We start from the raw sequence: 19968 nt of genomic DNA on the forward strand, positions 1-19968 counted from the left end.
CCTTCCATGTAATACCAAAACTTAGTAAACTATTTATGAAGATGATTAGATTCTAGAGTTGGAAGAAACTGGTTAGTAGCTATACAATTTTCCCACAAGTAGAAAGCAATAAAAGTTCAAATATTCAGAGAATGCATGAAAAGATATGACCATTTTATAGAATTAAGATGCTATGTATTTAACTGACAATTTATAGGTATATATTACACAAGCCACCTATAAACATGTAACTACATATAAACATATAACTAACGGACAAGATTTCTTTTTTTAATTCCAGGAATTACTACCAAGAAAGTACTGCTTAGAAGACTGTACCATTGCTCTTCTCTAAGGCTTGCATTGTGTCAGGGTCCAAGGCAATGCTAACAAGCAATTCCATGTAGCTCTTAAAGGTTTCCTTCATTGCTCTTGTGTTCAAAAAGCGAGTGACAAAGGGAGCGGGAGGATCAAATTCTGGGAGGGAGAAAGGGTTAAATATTAAATTTTCCTTCCTGACAATTTAAAAAACACTTTTCTCTATAACGAGACTCTAGAAGCAGATTGCAGATACAATTTCTTCAAATTCAAGACTTCTCACCTTACCTTTAAAAGGTCTGGGATTCTCAAAGCTGGTTTGCACATCACAATGACTGCAGAGCTTTGTTAACAATAGAACAAAAAGCCAGACTGCTGGACTTCCTAAAACAGAATCTTTGGTAGTGGTGGTGGTCGTGGTAGTGGTGACGAAGCTTAAGTATTATGCTCTTAAAAAGCTTCCTAGGTGATTCTTTTGTGGGGTGTGTGTGTGTGTGTGTGTGTGTGTGTGTGTGTGTGTGTGTGTAAGACAGAGTTTTGCTCTTGTTGCCCAGGCTGGAGTGCAATGGCGTGATCTTGGCTCACTGCAACCTCCGCCTCCCAGGTTCAAGCAATTCTTCCACCTCAACCTCCGGAGTAGCTGGGATTATAGGTACACAGCACCATGCCTGGCTAATTTTTTTGTATTTTTAGTAGAGACGGGGTTTCACCATGTTGACCAGGCTGGTCTTAAACTCCTGACCTCAGGTGATCCGCCCGCCTCAGCCTCCCAGTGTTGGGATTACACACGTGAGCCACCATGCCTGGCCCTTCCTAGGTGATTCTGAAGCCCAACACCAGAAAAAGTAGACTGGGTAAGAAACTATTTGTCTTCCGCTGGATCCCACCACAGACATCTGGTGCCAGGTGGTGCTACTCTAGTCTTGATGGTTTCTCTATGTTTAGTAGTAAAGAAATCGTATGACATCCAATGTATGAGTAATACATAGATTTCCATTTTATTCCTACACATAAATTGCTATAAAATTCTTGCCTAGGATGTATTAAAATTTTTAGAAGTATGCCAGGTGCAGTAGCACATGCCTGTAATCCCAACACTTTGGGAGGCCAAGGTGGGAGGACTGCTTGAGCCCAGGAGTTCAAGACCAGCTAGGGCAACATAGTGGGACATCGTTTCAATTTAAAAAATAATAAATTAGCCACGTGTGGTGGCATGTACCAGTATTCCCAGCTATTCAAGAGGCTGAGGCAAGAGGACTGCTTGAGTCTAGGAGGTTGAGACTGCAGAAAGCTGTGATTGCACCACTGCACTCAAGCCTGGGAAACAGAGTAAAGACCCTGTCTCATAAAGAAAAAGAAAAAAAGAAAAAAATCGTTTTAATGTAAACGCAGCCTGTGCACAGAGGAAATTTCATTCAAATCCAATGGGAAGAACTAGGAGATTAACTTGTTGGGTGCGCTGGTGCACACCTGTAGTCCCAGCTACTTGGAAGGCTGAGGTGGGAGGATTGTTTGAGCCCGGGAGTTCAAGACCAGCCTGGTCAATATAGCAAGACTCCATCTAAAAAAAAAGTTTGTTTCAATTTTGACTTTTTGTATTCAAATATATAATCAAGTCACACCCTTAAATAGCAGGTTTAAAAATATTTTTAATGTGGGTATATAGTGTGCATATATGTGTATGTGTGTGTGTGTATATATATATACATATATATTTTTTTTCTTCTTAGAGATGGGGTTTCACTGTGTTGTCCAGGCTGGTCTTGAACTCTCAGTCTCAAGTGATCCTTCTGTCTCAGCCTCTGAAAGTGCTGAGATTAGCTGTAAGCCACCGTGCCTTGCCTATAGTAGGTGTATGTATTTTAAACAGCAGTTCTTAAAGTACAGTCCATGGACCCCAGGGGGGACCCCAAAACCCTTTCAGTGGTCTCTGATACCAAAACTGTATTCATGATAATATTAAGATATTATGAACTTTCTTCACTGCATTGCCATTTGCAAAACCAATATTGGGTAAAATTGATGGTGCCTTACTTACCACAAATGAAGGCAATGACAACAAACTCTACTAGTAGTAATATACTTTGCATGACTTTGTCATGTCACTACCATGTATTCGGAGGGGGAAAAAGTCAGTTTCACTTAGGAACAGTCCTAGGGGCTGGGCATGGTGGCTCACACCTATAATACCAGCACTTTGGGAGGCCAAAGCGGGAAGATTGCTTGAGGTCAGGAGTTCAAGGCCACCCCAGGCAATCTAGCGAGATACCATCTCTACAAAAAAATTTTTAAGTTAGCTAGGTGTGGTGGCATGCACCTGTAGTACTAGCTGCTTGGCAGCCTGAGGTAGGAGGATTGTTTGAGCCCAGGAGTTCGAGGCTGCAGTGAGCTAAAAAGGTACCACTCCTCTCCTGTGACAGAATAAGACCCCATCTCTTAATTAACAACCAGAGAAGTCTTAGGGCCAGGTGCGGTGACTCATGCCTGTAATCCCAGCACTCTGGAAGGCTGAAGCAGGACAATGGCTTGAGGCCAGGAGTTTTAAGACTAGCCTGGGCAACAGAGTGAGACCCAGTCTCTACAAAAAACTTTAAAATTAGCTGGGTGTGGTGGTGTATACCTGTAGTCCTAGCTACTTGGGGGACTGAGGTGAGAAGATTGCTTGTGCCAGAAGTTTGAGGTTACAGTGAATTATGATTGCACCATGCGCTCCAGCCTGGGTGACAGAGTGAGACCTGTCTCTAAAAATACAAAATTAAAAAAGAGCCTGGGCAAGGCCAGATGCGGTGGCTCACGCATGTAATCCCAGCATTTTGGGGGGCCGAGGCAGGTGGATCACGAGGTCAAGCATTCAAGACCAGCCTGGCCAACATAGAGAAACCCTGTCTCTACTAAGAATACAAAAAATTAGCCAGGCGTGATGGCGGGCGCCTGTAGTCCCAGCTACTCAGGAGGCTGAGGCAGGAGAATCGCTTGAACCTGGGAGGTGGTGCAGTGAGCCAAGATCGCACCCCTGCACTCCAGCTTGGATGATAGTGCGAGACTCCATCTCAAAGAAACAAACAAAATACAAACACAAACAAAAAGAGCCTAGGCAACATGGAAAAACCTCGTCTCTACTAAAAAATACAAAAAAATAGCCAGCTATGGTGGCACACATGCGCCTGTAGTCCCAGATACCCAGGAGGCTGAGGTGGGAGGATCACCTGAGCCTGGGAGATTGACGTTGCAGTGAGCCGTGATTGCACCACTGCACTCCAGCCTGGGTAAGAGTGAGACCTTGTCTCAAAAAAAGATAACATAAAAAATAATAGTCCTTGATGAAGGAGTAAAAATTACTACTTTTATGAAATTTCTACTCTTGAATAGATGTCTTTTAATATTCTGTGTGATGAAATAGCAGGTACACATAAAGCCCTTCTGTGTAAGTATAATGGGTATGACCAGGAGGAGCACCCATACAGTTGTGTGAGTTACAAGATGAACTAGCTATTCTTTCCCCCAACAAAACACCATTTTTATTTGAAAGAATGACTGACAGGTACACTATGGCTATCCAGACTTGGGTATTTGGCAGACATTTTCTTAAAAGTAAATTAAGAGAATCTGTTCATTCAAGGAAAACAACTGACAGTATTTGCTGCCAATGATAAAATTTGAGATTTCAAGTGAAAATTAGAATTCTGGACATCTTCTATCCCTACTGTGAGTTTGAGAGCTTCCCAATTAAGACTTCATTAATGAGATCATTCGTAGAATTGATGAGTGCTATTTTTTTATAGTGTAAAATGAAATATCTGACCTTAAGAGCAAGAACCATAAAACTCTTAGTAGAAAATGTAGGAGTAAATCTTTATGTCCTTGGATTTGGCAATGGATTCTATGTGAACAAAAGCTGAGCAACAAAAGAAAAAATAAGTAAATTGGGCTTCATCTAAATTTAAAACTTTTGTGCATCAAAGGACATTATCAAGAAAGTAAAAAAGACAACCTACGAAATGGGAGGAAACATTTTCAAATTATATATCTGATTAACGGTTTAATATCCAAAATATATTTAAAAACTCCTACAACTTAACAACAAAAAGACAAATAACCCAGTTTAAAAATGGGCAATGGATCTGAATAGACATTTCTCCAAAGAAGATACATGAATGGCCAATAAGGACATGGAAAAAATGCTCAACATCATTAGTCACTAGAAAAATTCAAATTGAAACCACAATGAGATACCACTTCACACTTGCTAGGATGACTTTTAAAAAATGCACACACATACAGAAAACAAGTGTTAGCAAAAGATGTGGAAAAACTGGAACCATCATGCTTTCCTGGTGGGAATATAAAATGGTGTAACCATGTGGAAAACAGTTTGGTGGTTCCTCTAAAGGCTAAACACAGGATTATATGTGACAACAATAACAATTCTGCTTCAGGTATATGCCTCCAAAATTGAAAATCGGAACTTAGATACTTGTATGCCAATGTTTATTACACCAATTATTCAGTTAGCCAAAAGGAAGAAATAAACCAAATGTCCATCAATAAAACGTGGTATAAACATACAATGGAATATTATTTAGCCATAAAAAGTAATGAAGTTCTAATATATGCTTTTACATGGATGAACCTTGAAAATATTCTGCTAAGTGAAAGAAAGCCAGACACAAACGGAAAAATATTATATAATTCCACTTATATGAGACATTTAGAATGGACAAAATCAATATACAAAAAATAGATTAGAGGTTACCAGTAGCTGGAGGAAAAAGAGAGTAAGTAGTTGTTGCTTAATGGTTACAGTTTCTGTTTGGGATGATAAAAGTTTTGGAAATAGAGGTGAGGGTTATACAACAGTTTGAATATAAATAATGCTAATAAATTGTACACTTAAAAATGGTTAAAAAGGCAAATTTATATTTAACCAGTGTTTTAAAGTGTGAAATAAAATATTGGAAAATCTATATCACCAAGCTAACTAGTATTTTCACATGACCAATTAACAATGTTATAAATCCATGCATGGATGAGAGATATATAAAAGTTAAGACAAACCAATAGATTTTAATGTAATAGCATGAAAACTCAAGAAACTACTACTTGTCAGTATCAGGAGCATCTATAAGTATCTGAGAAGGCAACTGAAATCCTCCTCCTTTTCTTAACTACATACAGAAGGAATATTTCAATTGCTTTCTCAGTTAAGTATGGATATTCTTGATACTTTAGCCAAAATAACATATAATAATGAACTGAATGTAGAAGCAGATATGTACTCATCTCACTAAATACTGTTAATTTTGTTTTAAAAAACACACCTCACATTAATAAGTAATGGGTTCATTTTAAATAAATATTTTAAAACTTTGAATTGGTATTTAGTAAATATCAATAGATTTAGCACACATAAACCAAAGTATCTAGAATCCTCAGTGTGTTCGAAGACTTCATTGGAGTCCTGAAACAATGAAAATCACCAGCCTATGAATATATGTTTATCATCAATATTTGACTTCTTAAGAGAACTAAATCCATTCGTTAGCCTGAGAATGTAAAACAAGGAACAAAAAAGGCACTAAAAGTGTTTGCTTAACTATTAGTGACACCTAGTGGTCACTCAAATTACCAAGGGAAGAAAATGTTATCTTGTCATTTGAAGAAACTATAATTGAGAGCAAATTCAGAACCAAACATTTTGATTCTAAGCAGTAGGCAAGACTGCTAACTGCAAAAATTATGTATAATGCCTTCTATGCATATTCAAGGCATTGAATTTCCTTATTTTCTGATGTATATATATATATTTTTTTCTTTATTTTATTTTTTTTTTTGAGATGGAGTTTCGCTCTAGTTGCCCAAGGCTGGAGTGCAATAGCGCAAACTTGGCTCACTGCAACCTCCACCTCCTGGGTTCAAATGATTCTCCTGCCTCAGCCTCACGAGTAGCTGGGATTACAGGTGCCTGCCACCACACCTGGCTAATTTTTTGTATTTTTAGTAGAGACAAGGTTTCACCGTGTTGGCCAGTCTGGTCTCAAACTCCTGACATCAGGCGATCCACCCTCCTTGGCCTCCCAATGTGCTGGGATTACAGGCATCAGCCACCGCGCCCAGCCTGATGTATATATTTCTAAACAACCATTTACAAATAGCTTTATTTTTTTATTATTTTTTTTTAAGAGATGGAGTCTCACTATGTTGTCTGTCTAGGTTGGTCTTAAACTCCTGGGATCAAGTAATCCTTTCTCCTGAGCCTCCCAAGTAGCTAGGAGTACAGATGTGCACCACTGCACTTGCCCACAAATAGCATTTAAAAACAGTACATTTAGACTGGGCACAGTGGCTTATACCTATAATCCCAGCACTTTGGGAGGCCAAAGTGGGAGGATTGCTTGAGCCCAGGAATTTGAGATCAGCCTGGGCAACATAGTGAGACCCTGTGTCTACAATGATAAAAATTTAAAAATTAGCTGGGTGTGGTGGTGCCCACCTGTAGTCCCAGCTGCTTGGGAGGCTAAGGTGGGAAGATCACTTGAGCCTGGGAGGTTGAGGCTACAGTGAGTCATGACAGAACCACTGTAGTCTAGCCTAGACAATGGAGTAGACCTTGACTCAAAAAATAAAAAAATAAAAAACAAAAACAGTAAATTTAAAGTAGACTTCAGCACTGAAGAATTTTTTAAATTATGGTTCTATTTCTAATCAGATAATTTCTAAGATAATCTCTCAAGCAATGATACTTGTAATGTCAGAAACCATCTTGGACATCAACTTCAACCATAGCCCCAACAACTAATTCACCATTCAAGTTCTGCCAAGATTACATCCTGAATTTCTCAAAACTGTCCCCTCATCTCCATCCTTGCTGCCACTATTTAGGTGCAGACTCAATTTATGCCTGAATTATGTCCTGTAATTCAAATTCAGTTTCACCATATTGTTTCCCCTTTATAAATCCCTCTAAGGACTCTCATTTGTTTACAAGATCCCAAGCTTCTTAGCTTTATTATGGCATATAAGGTCTTTCATCATCCCTTACTCTTTTCTTATATTCAATTTTATGTTCTAGAAAAACAGGGGCCAGCAACCTTTTTCTGTAAAGGGCTATAGGTAAATATTTTAGGTTTTGTCATATGGTCTCTGTAGAACTACTCAAATCTGCCACTGTAGTGGGAAAGCAACTGTATGGAAATACGCAAATGAATGTATGCAGCTGTGTTCCAATAAAACTATAAAAACAGGCTGAGGGTCAGATTCAGTCTGCAAGCCATTTGGCAACCTCTGTACTAGACTACTGAACCACTTGAAATTTCTTACATATATCACACACCATGATTTGTGTGCTGGTATAATCTTATATATTACAACTATCTCCATTTTAATTTCTAATATAGTAAATATCAATAGATATACCTACATAAATGCATTTTAGGATCTTCAGTAATTTTTAAGAATGTAAAATGGTTCTAAGGTCAAGAAGTTTGATAACAGATTATTTCAACCTTTCCATTTTATAAAAAAAGAAAAAACTAAGAGGATATCCTACCTTCGTCACAGGTACATGATTAGCTAGTGGCAGATATACAGTAGTAAGCATTTATTAAATAATGTAGTGGTATATGTTATTAAATATATTACTATATTATAATTTGAGTTCCTCTTTCCTAGGCTTAATTATTCTTTTCTTCTAGCATAAACTTAGACTCAAATGTTTAGAACTAGGCGGGACGTAGAGGCTCATGCCCGTAATCCCAGCACTTTGGGAGGTTAAGGCAGAAGGACTGCTTAAGCCCAGGAGTTTGAGACCGTCCTGAGTGACAAAGCAAGAGCCCATCTCTTAAAAAAAACATTAGCTGGGCTTGGTGGTGCACACCTGTAGTCCCAGCTACTTTGGAAGCTGAGGTAGGAGAGTCACTTGAGCCCAGGTGTTCGACGCTGCAGTGAGCTAGGATCATGCCATTGCACTTCAGCCTGGGTGACAGAATGAAACCTTGTCTCAAAAAAAAAAAGTTTAGAAGTAGGTGATTCTTAGTAATCATCTGATCTAACCTCCATCTTATCCAGAGTTGAGATAACTGGCATTACTAAGGTAAGTTCTGCCTTTTCTATTTACAAGGCTGCATGTGTGGGTCAACTGTGCTTCAGTTGGTATGTTCAGGGAATGTGAACTTACTTTCATAAAAACCTAAGCAGAATTTATTAGGTAGATAAATTCCCTGGAAAATACATACATTTTGGTAATTGTCAGCATCACCACTCCTCGCCACTCATGTAGATAATCTAAAGTTATCAGGATAGCCATTTCACGGAAAACTCACCCTCATCATCACTACTACTAGTATGGATCTCAGGAGATGAGTCAGATTGGGATGATGAAAATTCTTCTTTCCATTTTTTCCGTTTCTTTGGTGGTGGCTCAGCCTTTACTTTTAGCTGTTTAACTTTGGGTTTCACAGAAGGGGTTTTTGTAGTTGTAGTTTTTGATGCTGGAGGATCAGAAGCTTTACTACTACTACTTGGCTTAGCTTGAACAGTTCTGCAATGTTATAAACAAACTTCATTAACACACTGAAATCTTGTTAAACTAAAATAAAATAGAAAAATACAAAAGAATCACAGGAGAAGATTATCTAATTACCCTCACCAATACCTCCAAAATATACAGTCCAAGTCCTATACCTCTCAATGGTGATTCCCATAAAATTTTCTTAAAATACATTCTTTTCATCAGTAGCATTCAATATTCAGTTACTAAGGGACTTTTAGTTCAGTCCTTATTTCTACTTCCTCATTCCCCTCCTTTATTTATGGACTTATTTCCCAGAGACTATGAGGCTGTACAACAGATGATCAGTGGGCTTAGGAAGGTAATGAATGATATAACCATAATTGCCACATCTACCTCTGACCCTAAGAAACTCTCACAGTCTCTGGTGGTGTCAGGTTTTGATGTAGAAACCCAAATGTGGCCAGGACCGGTGGCTCATGCCTGTAATCCTAGCACTTTGGGAGGCCGAGGCGGGTGGATCACCTGAGGTCGGGAGTTCGAGACCAGCCTGGCCAACATAGTGAAACCCCATCTCTACTAAAAATACAAAAATCGGCTGGGAGTGGTGGCATGCGCCTGTAGTCTCAACTACTTGGGAGGCTGAGGCAGGAGAATCGCTTGAACCTGGGAGGTGGGGGTTGCAGTGAGCCAAGATCACGCCACGGCACTCAAGCCTGGGCAACAAGAGCAAAACTCCGTCGAAGGGGAGGGGAGGGGAGGGGCCCAAATGCATCTGTCCTAGAGTCCCTCAAGATTTGCTCTATGCCATCGGGGTACGGTGGTTCACGTCTGTAATTCCAGCACTTTGGGAGGCTGAGGCAGGCAAAGTGCTTGAGCCCAAGAGTTCAAGACCAACCTGAGCAACATGGTAAAATCCCATTCCTACAAAAATTAGCTGGGCACAGTGGTGCGCACCTGTAGTCCCAGCTACTTGGGAGGTTGAGGCAGGAGGATCACCTGAGCCTGGGAGGTCAAGGCTGCAGTGCTGTGATCACACTGCAGCCTTAGTGACAGGGTGAGACCCTGTCTCAAATAAAAAAGATTTGCTCTCTGCCAGGTCTGAAGATTTGAGTGGATAAAATTCCATCATAAAAATAAGGTAAGCTGCTTCCAGTAGGTGGGAATGTTAATGAAACTGGACCTACTTGGCACTAGATTAAGAATATCTAGGGTCATACCTGCTTTCTCATATAGACCACAGGGTCAAGTCAGTTATCTTCCAGATTCATGCTCCAGACAACCCAGAGTCACATTAATACACAATCATAATTCTACTGTGTACACTTGTCCAGTAATGTAGAGTTCTCATAGTTTTTTTCTCAAAAATTATTTTAAATTTAATTTATTTGTTATTTACATTTTATAGATGAAAAAGGGAGGATCAGGGAAGTTGTCTTCTTTAGGTCACATAAAGCTGGACTCAAACTTTTTGCTTCTACAATTTTTTTTCACAATACTAGGGTGACACCAAAAGGACTCAGGGAAAAGAAAAGGGCACCCACCCACCACAGAAAGCCATGAGCTTTGCAGTGCCCATCTCATGCCTTCAAAAGAATCACTTATTTCATCAGGCTCTGAAATTTTTTGACTTGTGTATAATAAAAAAAAATCTCTTTAATTGATATGCTCCTTTGTACATTGGTATCATTAATAATACACCAATATATATGCACAAATATATCACCTAAGAAAACACATACCTGATAGCTTGTGAAGGTTTATTTCTTGGCTTTTTAGAACACACTCTGACATATTCCTTCTTGTTTGCATTTTCAATGAACTTCACATATATTCTTTTGTATTTACTCTTTGCATCTCCAAAATATCCAAGATACTGAGCAAAGAAATACTTTGAGTTACATAATTGTTCAATCTACATATAAATGCTACTTTGTTGGTTTGATTGACTATCACATAGCCAACCTTCAAGTTTTTAAAATGCAGCTCTGGCCGGGCTAATTTTACCCTCTAAAAAACTGATCCCAGGCTCATTATTGATTTCATATGTACAAGCCCATATGTACAAGCAATCTCATTAGGCATAGTCGTACTTCCAGTTACATAAGTATGACAGAATAACTTCCATCAGTCTTCTGGTATATCAGGATATTTGACTAGTAGAATAATCAATATAAAGGAGCCTCTGAGTTCATCTGAACTCTTCATAGGCTAACATTAATCCCTTTCCTTTATTAAAAAAAAAAGTTAAATAGTACAAGGTCATTTAATTTTAAATAGCTGATATTTAACAAATGACTTTATTTTTATATTAGACTATCAAAGAGCATCAATATTCTAGTTCAAATTATATGCTATTTTATATCAAAAATATTCAATATAAAATACTTCTAAATTTAAATCATTCTGTTTTTTTCAGGACCATTGTCAAAATAAGGCTAATATAAACATGCATTTTACTTACACTATTTGTAGCAGCAAATTCTCTTTGACCATCTCGAATTTCAGGAACAAATTTCTGTAATAAAGCTTTTTGTACTTTCCAAATAGCTGGAGGTTCTTTTCCTGTTTTTAAAGCCTCCTGTAATAACCAGAATTAATGATACTTTATAAAACACAGCAACGTATTTTAGATCTTAGAATGTCAGAGATGAAAAGAATCTGAAAGGCCTACCCTAGCTCAACCTTTTATCTTACCTCGCTATCTGATATTCTGCAATAATGCTTATAAGCTGATTAGGTTATTCAGTGTCTGCTTAAATTATTCCAGAAATAGGGAGTTCATTAACACACAAAGTAGCCCATTACCCATTTGTGCAGCTTAAACTACTGGAAAGTTTTCTTCTAATGACACTGTCCTATGTTACATATGCAATTTTATAACCATGTATATATACGTATCTTAAAAGACCCTAAACAAACACGTTAAAATATTAAAAGTAGTTAATTGTGAATAATGAGAATATAGAATGTTATATTCTTCACTGCACTTTTTTTCTTTTTTCTTTTTTTTTTTTTTGAGACGGAGTCTCTCTCTGTCGCCCAGGCTAGAGTCTCGCTGTGTTGCCCAGTGGCGTGATTTCAGCTCACTGCAAGCTCCGCCTCCCGGGTTCACGCCATTCTCCTGCCTCAGCCTCCCGAGTAGCTGGGACTACAGGCACCCGCACCACACTTGGCTAATTTTTTGTATTTTTAGTAGAGACAGGGTTTCACTGTGTTAGCCAGGATGGTCTCGATCTCCTGACCTCATGATCCGCCTGCCTTGGCCTCCCAAAGTGTTAGGATTACAGGAGTGAGCCACCGTGCCCAGCCTTCACTGCACTTTTTAATGTCATTCCAATATTTTTTAAAAAGGCAAAAGTGGCTGGATGCAGTGGCTCATACCTGTAATCCCAGCACTTTGGGAGGCCAAGATGGGAGGACTGTTTGAGGCCAAAAGTTTGAGACCAGCCTGGTCAACATAGCAAGATCCCATCTCTATTTAAAAAAATACATAAAAAGGCAAAAGCAAAGCAAGCAAACAGAAACCCCAAAATATGTTATTTTAAACACAGCTACAACTTTCTTACATAAAATTATTACATTCTTTTCATGGTTATACAACTTGAAATTATGAAATTAAATTTAATTCTACTTTTATGTGATAGTCCTCTGTTATTTTTGTTTAAACTTTTAAATTATATAAATAATGATTTTCTCCAAACTACTAATAATGAGTTGGGAACCTTGAAAAAAGTCAACATTTTTAAACTACTGTAATTACTAATACTGAAATGCAACTGACTACATTTGTACAGATATACATACAACTAAGTTAAAGTTAAAATTATCTTCAATGATATCTGACATCTACTCTTAATATTTTGATTTTATCAAACACTTATAACAGGATAAAACTTTCTATAATTCAAAGTAGATGCATGCTATTAAAGTCATAATGAAGGCTATCACAGGCACACCGGCTAAACTATGACCTTTACACTGGTGAACACTGACATCACCTTAAAAGTCTCTATGTCTTCTATCTTTACCACAAATTCGTCACGCTCTCTGTATTGGCCTTCTCCTCCGCTTTCTGTGTTCTCCTCATCTGTACAACCTTCTATGGCAACAGTGTCCTGTCCTTTTGCAAACTGGTCTGAAGGAAGACCATCAAGTTCAATGGGCTTTGAGGATTCCGAAGAGCTTATATTTTCCAGAGTATTTACTGCATATGAAGTAGAGTGGAGAGGTTCTTGCTTAACTGCACCCACAGTGGTGGAGGAAGTAGTAGCCGTACCAGTAGTATTGGCAGTTGGGCTAGTAGTTGCCACCTGTAAGGCTTCTGAAACGAAACCAAGCAAATGGAAATCAGTATTACAAATATTTAAACACTTACTTGTTTTGTGTAAAACTTAAACAGCTTAAAAAGAAAGACTTGATTATTTTGTAATAAAATTGGTTGAAACAAAACCACAGGAAGAAATTAGACAATAGATGTTAATTTCCAAGAATCAAAGATGTGAGAATTGAGTCTGAATGACAAGTAGACTGCAAACCTGCAACTATCTACCTACCCTCCTGCTGCCAATTCCATGTAAGTAGAGCAAAACTATTTTTTTTTTTTTTTTTTTTTTGAGACGGAGTCTCGCTCTGTCGCCGGGGCTGGAGCGCAGTGGCCGGATCTCAGCTCACTGCAAGCTCCGCCTCCCGGGTTTACGCCATTCTCCTGCCTCAGCCTCCTGTGTAGCTGGGACTACAGGCGCCCGCCACCTCGCCCGGCTAGTTTTTTGTATTTTTTTAGTAGAGACGGGGTTTCACCGTGTTCGCCAGGATGGTCTCGATCTCCTGACCTCGTGATCCGCCCGTCTCGGCCTCCCAAAGTGCTGGGATTACAGGCTTGAGCCACCGCGCCCGGCCGAGCAAAACTATTTTTAAAAGAGGCTGGGTGTAGTGACTCACATCTGTAGTCCCAGCCCTATTAAAAAAAACAAAAAAATTAGCCGAGCATAGTGTTGTGTGCCTGTAGTCTCAGCTAATCAGGAGGATGAGATGCAAAAATTGCTTGGGCCCAGGAGTTTGAGGGTTACAGTGAGCTATGATGGTGCCACTGCACTCCAGTGTGGGTGACAGAACAAGACCCTACCTAAAAAAATAAAATAAAGACATGAAAGTGATAAAAGATAAGGAAGGGTCGGCCAGCCAAAACTGTGACTCTTCATAGAAGATGAAAAACCAAATACATGTGGGGAAAAAAACCCAAAACATTCTGAAACAGCACTAGAGGCTATCAAAATTAAAATGATTATAAAGTAGTACTATGAAAAACTGTATGCCAACAAATTAAATAAGTTAGATGAAATGAACAAATTCCTAGAAAGACACAAACTACTAACAAAGATTGGGGCCGGGCGCGGTGGCTCATGCCTGTAATCCCACCATTTTAGAGGCCAAAGCGGGCGGATCACGAGGTCAGGAGTTGGAGACCAGCCTGACCAACATGGTGAAACCCTGTCTCTAATAAAAATACAAAAATTAGCCAGCCATGGTGGTGTGTGCCTGTAATCCCAGCAACTCAGGAGGGTGAGGCAGGAGAATTGCTTGAACCCGGGAGGCGGAGGTTGCAGTGAGCCAAGATTGTGCCACTGCACTCCAGCCTGGGCAACAGAGACTCTGTCTCAAGAAAAAAAAAAAAAAAAAAGACTCGGGAAGAAATAGAAAATCTCAACACCCCAATACAAAGTAAAGAAAATAAAAGTAATTTCAAAACATCCCACAAAGAAAAGCGCAGGCCCATATGGCTTCACTGGATGATTCTATCAATAATTAAAGAAGATATCAATCTTTTATAAACTCTAAACAATAGGAGGAAACACTTCCCAACTCATTCTGTGAAGCTAGTATTATGCCAATACCAAAACCTGACAAAAACAGCATGAGAAAACTATAGACTAATATCCCTTAGTATATAAATACAAAAACCCACAATGAAATACTAGCAAATCCACCAACATACAAAAAGAATCATACAATGTGACCACATGGGATTTATCTTAGGAATGCAAAGTTAGTTTAACACCTGAAAATCAATGTAATACACTATGTTAATAGAAAACAGCATAGGAGCACAGGATCATCTCAATAGGTGAAGAAAAAGCATCTGACAAAATGTAATGCCCTTTTATGATAAAAAACATTCAACTACCTGGGAACTTCCTCAACTTTTGAGTACATTTAGAAAAAAATCAGTAACTAACATCATACTTAGTGGTTAAAACTGTAAACTTTCTCCCTAAGAAAGATATCTGAAGAAGCAAAGCTATATTTGCAGATTACATGATCCTGTATATAGAAAATCCCAAGGCCTGGGGGCAGTGGCTCACTCCTGTAATCCCAGCACTTTGGGAGGCCGTGGTGGGCGGATCACCTGAGGTCAGGAGTTCGAGACCAGCCTGGCCAACATGGTGAAATCCCGTCTCTACTAAGAATACAAAACAATTAGCCAGGCATGGTGGCACACACCTGCAATCCCAGCAACTTGAGAGGCTGAGGCAGGAGAACTGCTTGAACCTGGGAGGCAGAGGTTGCAGTGAGCCAAGATCTCACCACTACACTCCATCCTGGGCAACAAGAGCGAGAACTCCATCTCAAAAAAGAAAAAAAAAAAAATCCCAAGGAATATACTGAAAAACTATCAGAACTAAAAAATGAGTTCAGCAAGATTGTAGGGTATAAGACCAATATATAAAAATCAAATGTATTTCTATACATTTGCAGTAAACAACCCAAAAATAAAATTAAGAACACAATTCCATTTATAACAGCATCAAAAGTAACATTTAGGAATAAATTTAACAAAAGAACTGCAAAACTTACATTGTAAAAACTATAAAAACACTGTTCAAAGAAATTATAGAAGATCTATATAACTGGAAAAACATCCCATGTTCATGGATGAGAAGACACAACACTGTTAAGACGGCAATGTTCCCCAAACTGATCTATGGAATCAACCCACTTCCTATAAAAATCTGAGCTTCATTTTTTACAAAAATTGACAAATTGTTCCTAAATTCATATGGAAATGAAAGGGACCCAGAATAGCCAAAACGATCTTGAAAAAACAAAGTTAGAAGACTGACATTTCTCAATTTCAAAACTTACTATAAAGCTATAGAAATACAGACTGTGAAACTGACACGGACATACATAGGTACAGATCAATGGAATAGAATGAAAGTTCAGAAATAAACTCCTATACTTATGAGCAAATGATTTTCAAAAAAGGTGCCAGAACCATTCAATAGAGAAAGAATAGTTAACCATCCTACTATGATGGTTATAATTAAAAATACAGACATTAACAAATGTTACCAAGAAAGTGGAATGAATGGAGTCCTTATACATCACTGATGAAAATGTAAAATGGTACAACCACATTGGAAAATAGTTTGGCCATTCCTCTATTAAGCATGCAGATATATGATTGAGGAATTCCACTTCTGGATGTGTACCCTAGAGATAATAAACATCCATACAAACCTTTGTACATTAATGTTTACAGATTTATTCACAAGAGCCAAAAACTCTATCAATGGATAATTGGATATACAAAATGTGATATATCCATATTAGGGAATAAAAAGGAATTAGATACTGAAACATGCTACAACATAGATAAACCCTGAAAACATTATGCTAAATGAAAGAAGCCAGTTACAGAAGGTCACATATTATAGGATTCCCTTTACACGAAACATCCCAAATAGGCAAATCTACAGAGAGAGAAAGATTTGTGGTTGCCTATAGCTGGGTGTGGGTATGGGAATGGACTCCTTAATGGATACAGGGTTTCTTTTTGAAAGATGGAAATGCTGCACAAGTCTATGAACCACTGAATTGTATACTTTAAATGGGTGGATGTTATTGTGTATGAATTATAATTCAATAAAACTTAAAAAATACTTCAAATACCAGAGCTGATAGAGGAACTCTGGGCTGAGGAACAAATATAAAGAACATGTAGCATTCCAGTGTTAAGTCTGAATAATACTGATGAACTAAAATAATCACATATACAACAGTAAGTAAATAAAAATGGGAAGGCCAGGCCAGGCACAGTGGCTCATGCCTGTAATCCCAGCACTTTGGGAGGCTGAGGCAGGCAGATCACTTGAGGTCAGGCATTCAAGACCAGCCTGGCCAGCATGGTAAAACACCATGTCTACTAAAATACAAAAATTAGCCAGGCATAATGGCAGATGCCTGTAATCTCAGCTACTCGGGAGGCTGAGGCAGGAGAATCGCTTGAACCTGGGAGGCGGAGGTTGCAGTGAGCCGAGATTGCACAACTGCACTCCAGTCTGGGTGACAGGGCAAGACTCCCTCTCAAAAAAAGAAAAAAAAAGGGAAGGCCAGTGATCCCTTTAACTGTACTGAGCTATAGGCAGAAGGGGTGTTTGACCACAGGGTAAAATGCAAAAGCTGTACTCTGAAGAAAGTGAATTCTACTTGCCTAGAATGGTGGAGGAGCTGAGAGAAAACCAAAGCAGGGCCTGAGGCAAAGCCAGACTTCCAATACAGAAAAAATGGAAATGCAGACTGGCAGGGGAAATCCATGAACTAAAGTGCTTGACAAACAGAGTAAAGACCTCCTTATTGCTACCAGCCAGCCTACCTGTTCCTGTCCCAAATTAAAGCTATCCTCATACATTTACACATTTCCCACTCAAGGGAAAAGGCCTGTTGAGGAAATACAGATGAATATTCTAATCATGTTAGGAGCCCATATTATTTTATCCTAACATATTTCTATAATGCTATAGTTACACTGTCATACTTTTCTGTCACAAAAATATGTGTGTAAATGGAAACTGATTTGTAACTGAAGGCTCAAAATATTACACATTTCTAACATTATACAATTGTATAGTTGATCCATATTAATATCTTTTCACATTTTAGACAAGTATTAAATGTAAAAATCATGCTTCTGTTGGACATGGCACTTAAAATTATTCATACATGGATCCATGGATAGTACTTATTGAGATAAATTTTACAACCAATTTTATTTGTCCTTCACTTTTATTGATATAAGAACTGAGAAACCATGTTCATATAAATAATGGACAAATTAAGGAATAAAAGTGACTTTGTTATAGCAAGGTCACTGACTTCTGCAAATACTTTCTAAGTTATATGGCAAAACAAATCACATAGCTATCTGTGAACAAAAACAGAGATGCTGCAGCAGACTCTGAGATAAGGTAATACTAAAGGTATTTTAGTATTTAGTTTGCTTTAATCAGATGCAAAATAATCCCAAGGAGAAGCTATGAGGTATAAGAATGAATGAAGGGTAAACTGGGAAATGTATAAGTAAATGTAAACAAATGACTATTTAAAAGACTATTAATGATGATAGAATTAAATATGTGTAACAATAACATTTATGTCAGGAGGGGATTACATAGAGTTCCACTGTTCAAAAATCTGTATTATTCAGAAAAAGGAAGATACTGACAGATTTGGAGAAGCTAAAAGTGCATGTTGTAATTTCTATTGTAACCAGGAAAAGAACAAATATTTCACCAAAATAATCAGGGGGTGGGCAGCTAGATAAAGGTATGAATAAAGCAAGACTGACCACATAATGATTATTGAAATGGATGATGCCCCCAGAATTGGGTTTCATTATGCCAATCTCTGTGCTTTTGTATATGTTTGAAAATTTCTATGAAAAAAGCAAAAAAAATTTTTTTTAAAAAGAATGTATAACTTCTAGTAGAGGGAAAGTTCATCAATACTTTATTTATATGCCCTTTATAGGAAGTTTTAAAACACACCAAACAATAGTCTTTTCTTTTTTTAAGAGATAGCATCTATCTCTGTCACCCAGGCTGGAGTGCAGTGGTGTGATTCCAGCTCACTGCAGCCTCAAACTCCTGGGCTAATACGATACTCCTGCCTCAGGCTCCCCATTAGCTAGGAAGACAGGCACATGCCAACATGCCCAGCTGTTTTTTTGTTTTTTTGTAGAGATAGCATCTCACTATGTTTCCCAAGCTAAAAAATACAGTCTTTAGAGATGCATACATACATGGTAAAATTATATTAAGAAAAGTAAGGAAGTGATTACCATCCAAGTCAGTTAGTGATTTGCTCTAGAGATTAACAGTGGGTTTAATACTCAATTAATTTTGATACTTTCTTGCTTTCCAATGAATGAACACTATAAATCTGCTTCTTCACACCAAACTCTAGCCACATCCTATTAGTTTCAGTATATAATGCTCCACTGTCCATTCCAATTAGTTTGTCATTCCAGTTTTGGTTTCCTTTTTAAGCCAAGAGTTATTTAGAAGGGTGAGTTTTTCTTTGTTCCTTTCTTTTTTCTTTCTAGAAATGGCTGCACTGTACCCAGGGAATATAGCTTGAATAATGTCTGCATTTTCAAATCTGTGGAAGTTTTGTTTTGTATTTTTCTTTATGCATGTTTAATTTTCATATATGGGTTGTATTTCACAAGAAAAAATATCCCAAAAGAAAACATAGATATGGAAACTATACTAAAAAATGCTAATAACAAAATTAGTATGACAAAATTAAAAACAGAAATCATTAAGTGGGAAAAAGAAAGATTATGATAAAAGGAAATTTAACTGTAGTAAAATTTTATGCACTGAATTACATGGGTTCAAAATATCAAGTAAACAGTATTAGAAAAATAATATAACATAATGGGAAACTTTAACACACCTTTCTCAGGAATCAACAGATCAAGCAATCTAAAAACAAATAAGGGTAGAGAGGAGTTTTAAAACCTTTTATTACTATGAAATTTTAGACTACACAAAAGTAGAGAATACAAACCCTACTACAACCCAGCTGTAACAAGCACAAACATTTTGGTTCATATGTAAACATTTTCTTAAATAACCTAATATCATTTATTAAATAAAAAAGATATAAAGGATTTGAACACTATTAATAAAATCTATTAATACTTAGTATTTATAAAAATTGGACTATCTATAAAAATGGACCATTGACCAAGCTACTAACAACATTTCCATAAATTTCAAAATGTGAACATATTCCCTGAACACAATACAAAAGAGTCAAATTAATAATTAAAACAAAAACTACTAGAAAACAGACAAAGAACCCCTGACCATTCTTCA

At 37.7% G+C, this 19968-nt stretch overlaps 1 protein-coding gene across 1 annotated transcript in view; it reads right to left on the reverse strand.

The window, feature by feature from the left end:
* The window catches only part of LOC105471518 (glutamine and serine rich 1), an 82108-nt gene that overhangs the window by 10230 nt on the left and 51910 nt on the right, over nucleotides 1-19968 (reverse strand). Inside the window, exons 5-9 of the mRNA XM_071074896.1 lie at nucleotides 12805-13127; nucleotides 11268-11384; nucleotides 10546-10679; nucleotides 8616-8833; nucleotides 319-456 (exon numbers count right to left, since the gene is read on the reverse strand). Of these exons, the coding sequence (XP_070930997.1) occupies nucleotides 319-456; nucleotides 8616-8833; nucleotides 10546-10679; nucleotides 11268-11384; nucleotides 12805-13127 (930 nt within the window). The remainder of the gene's footprint in view (nucleotides 1-318; nucleotides 457-8615; nucleotides 8834-10545; nucleotides 10680-11267; nucleotides 11385-12804; nucleotides 13128-19968) is intronic.

The sequence above is a fragment of the Macaca nemestrina genome, chromosome 12, assembly GCF_043159975.1.
Source record: "Macaca nemestrina isolate mMacNem1 chromosome 12, mMacNem.hap1, whole genome shotgun sequence".
In the NCBI taxonomy this organism is placed as follows: domain Eukaryota; kingdom Metazoa; phylum Chordata; class Mammalia; order Primates; family Cercopithecidae; genus Macaca; species Macaca nemestrina.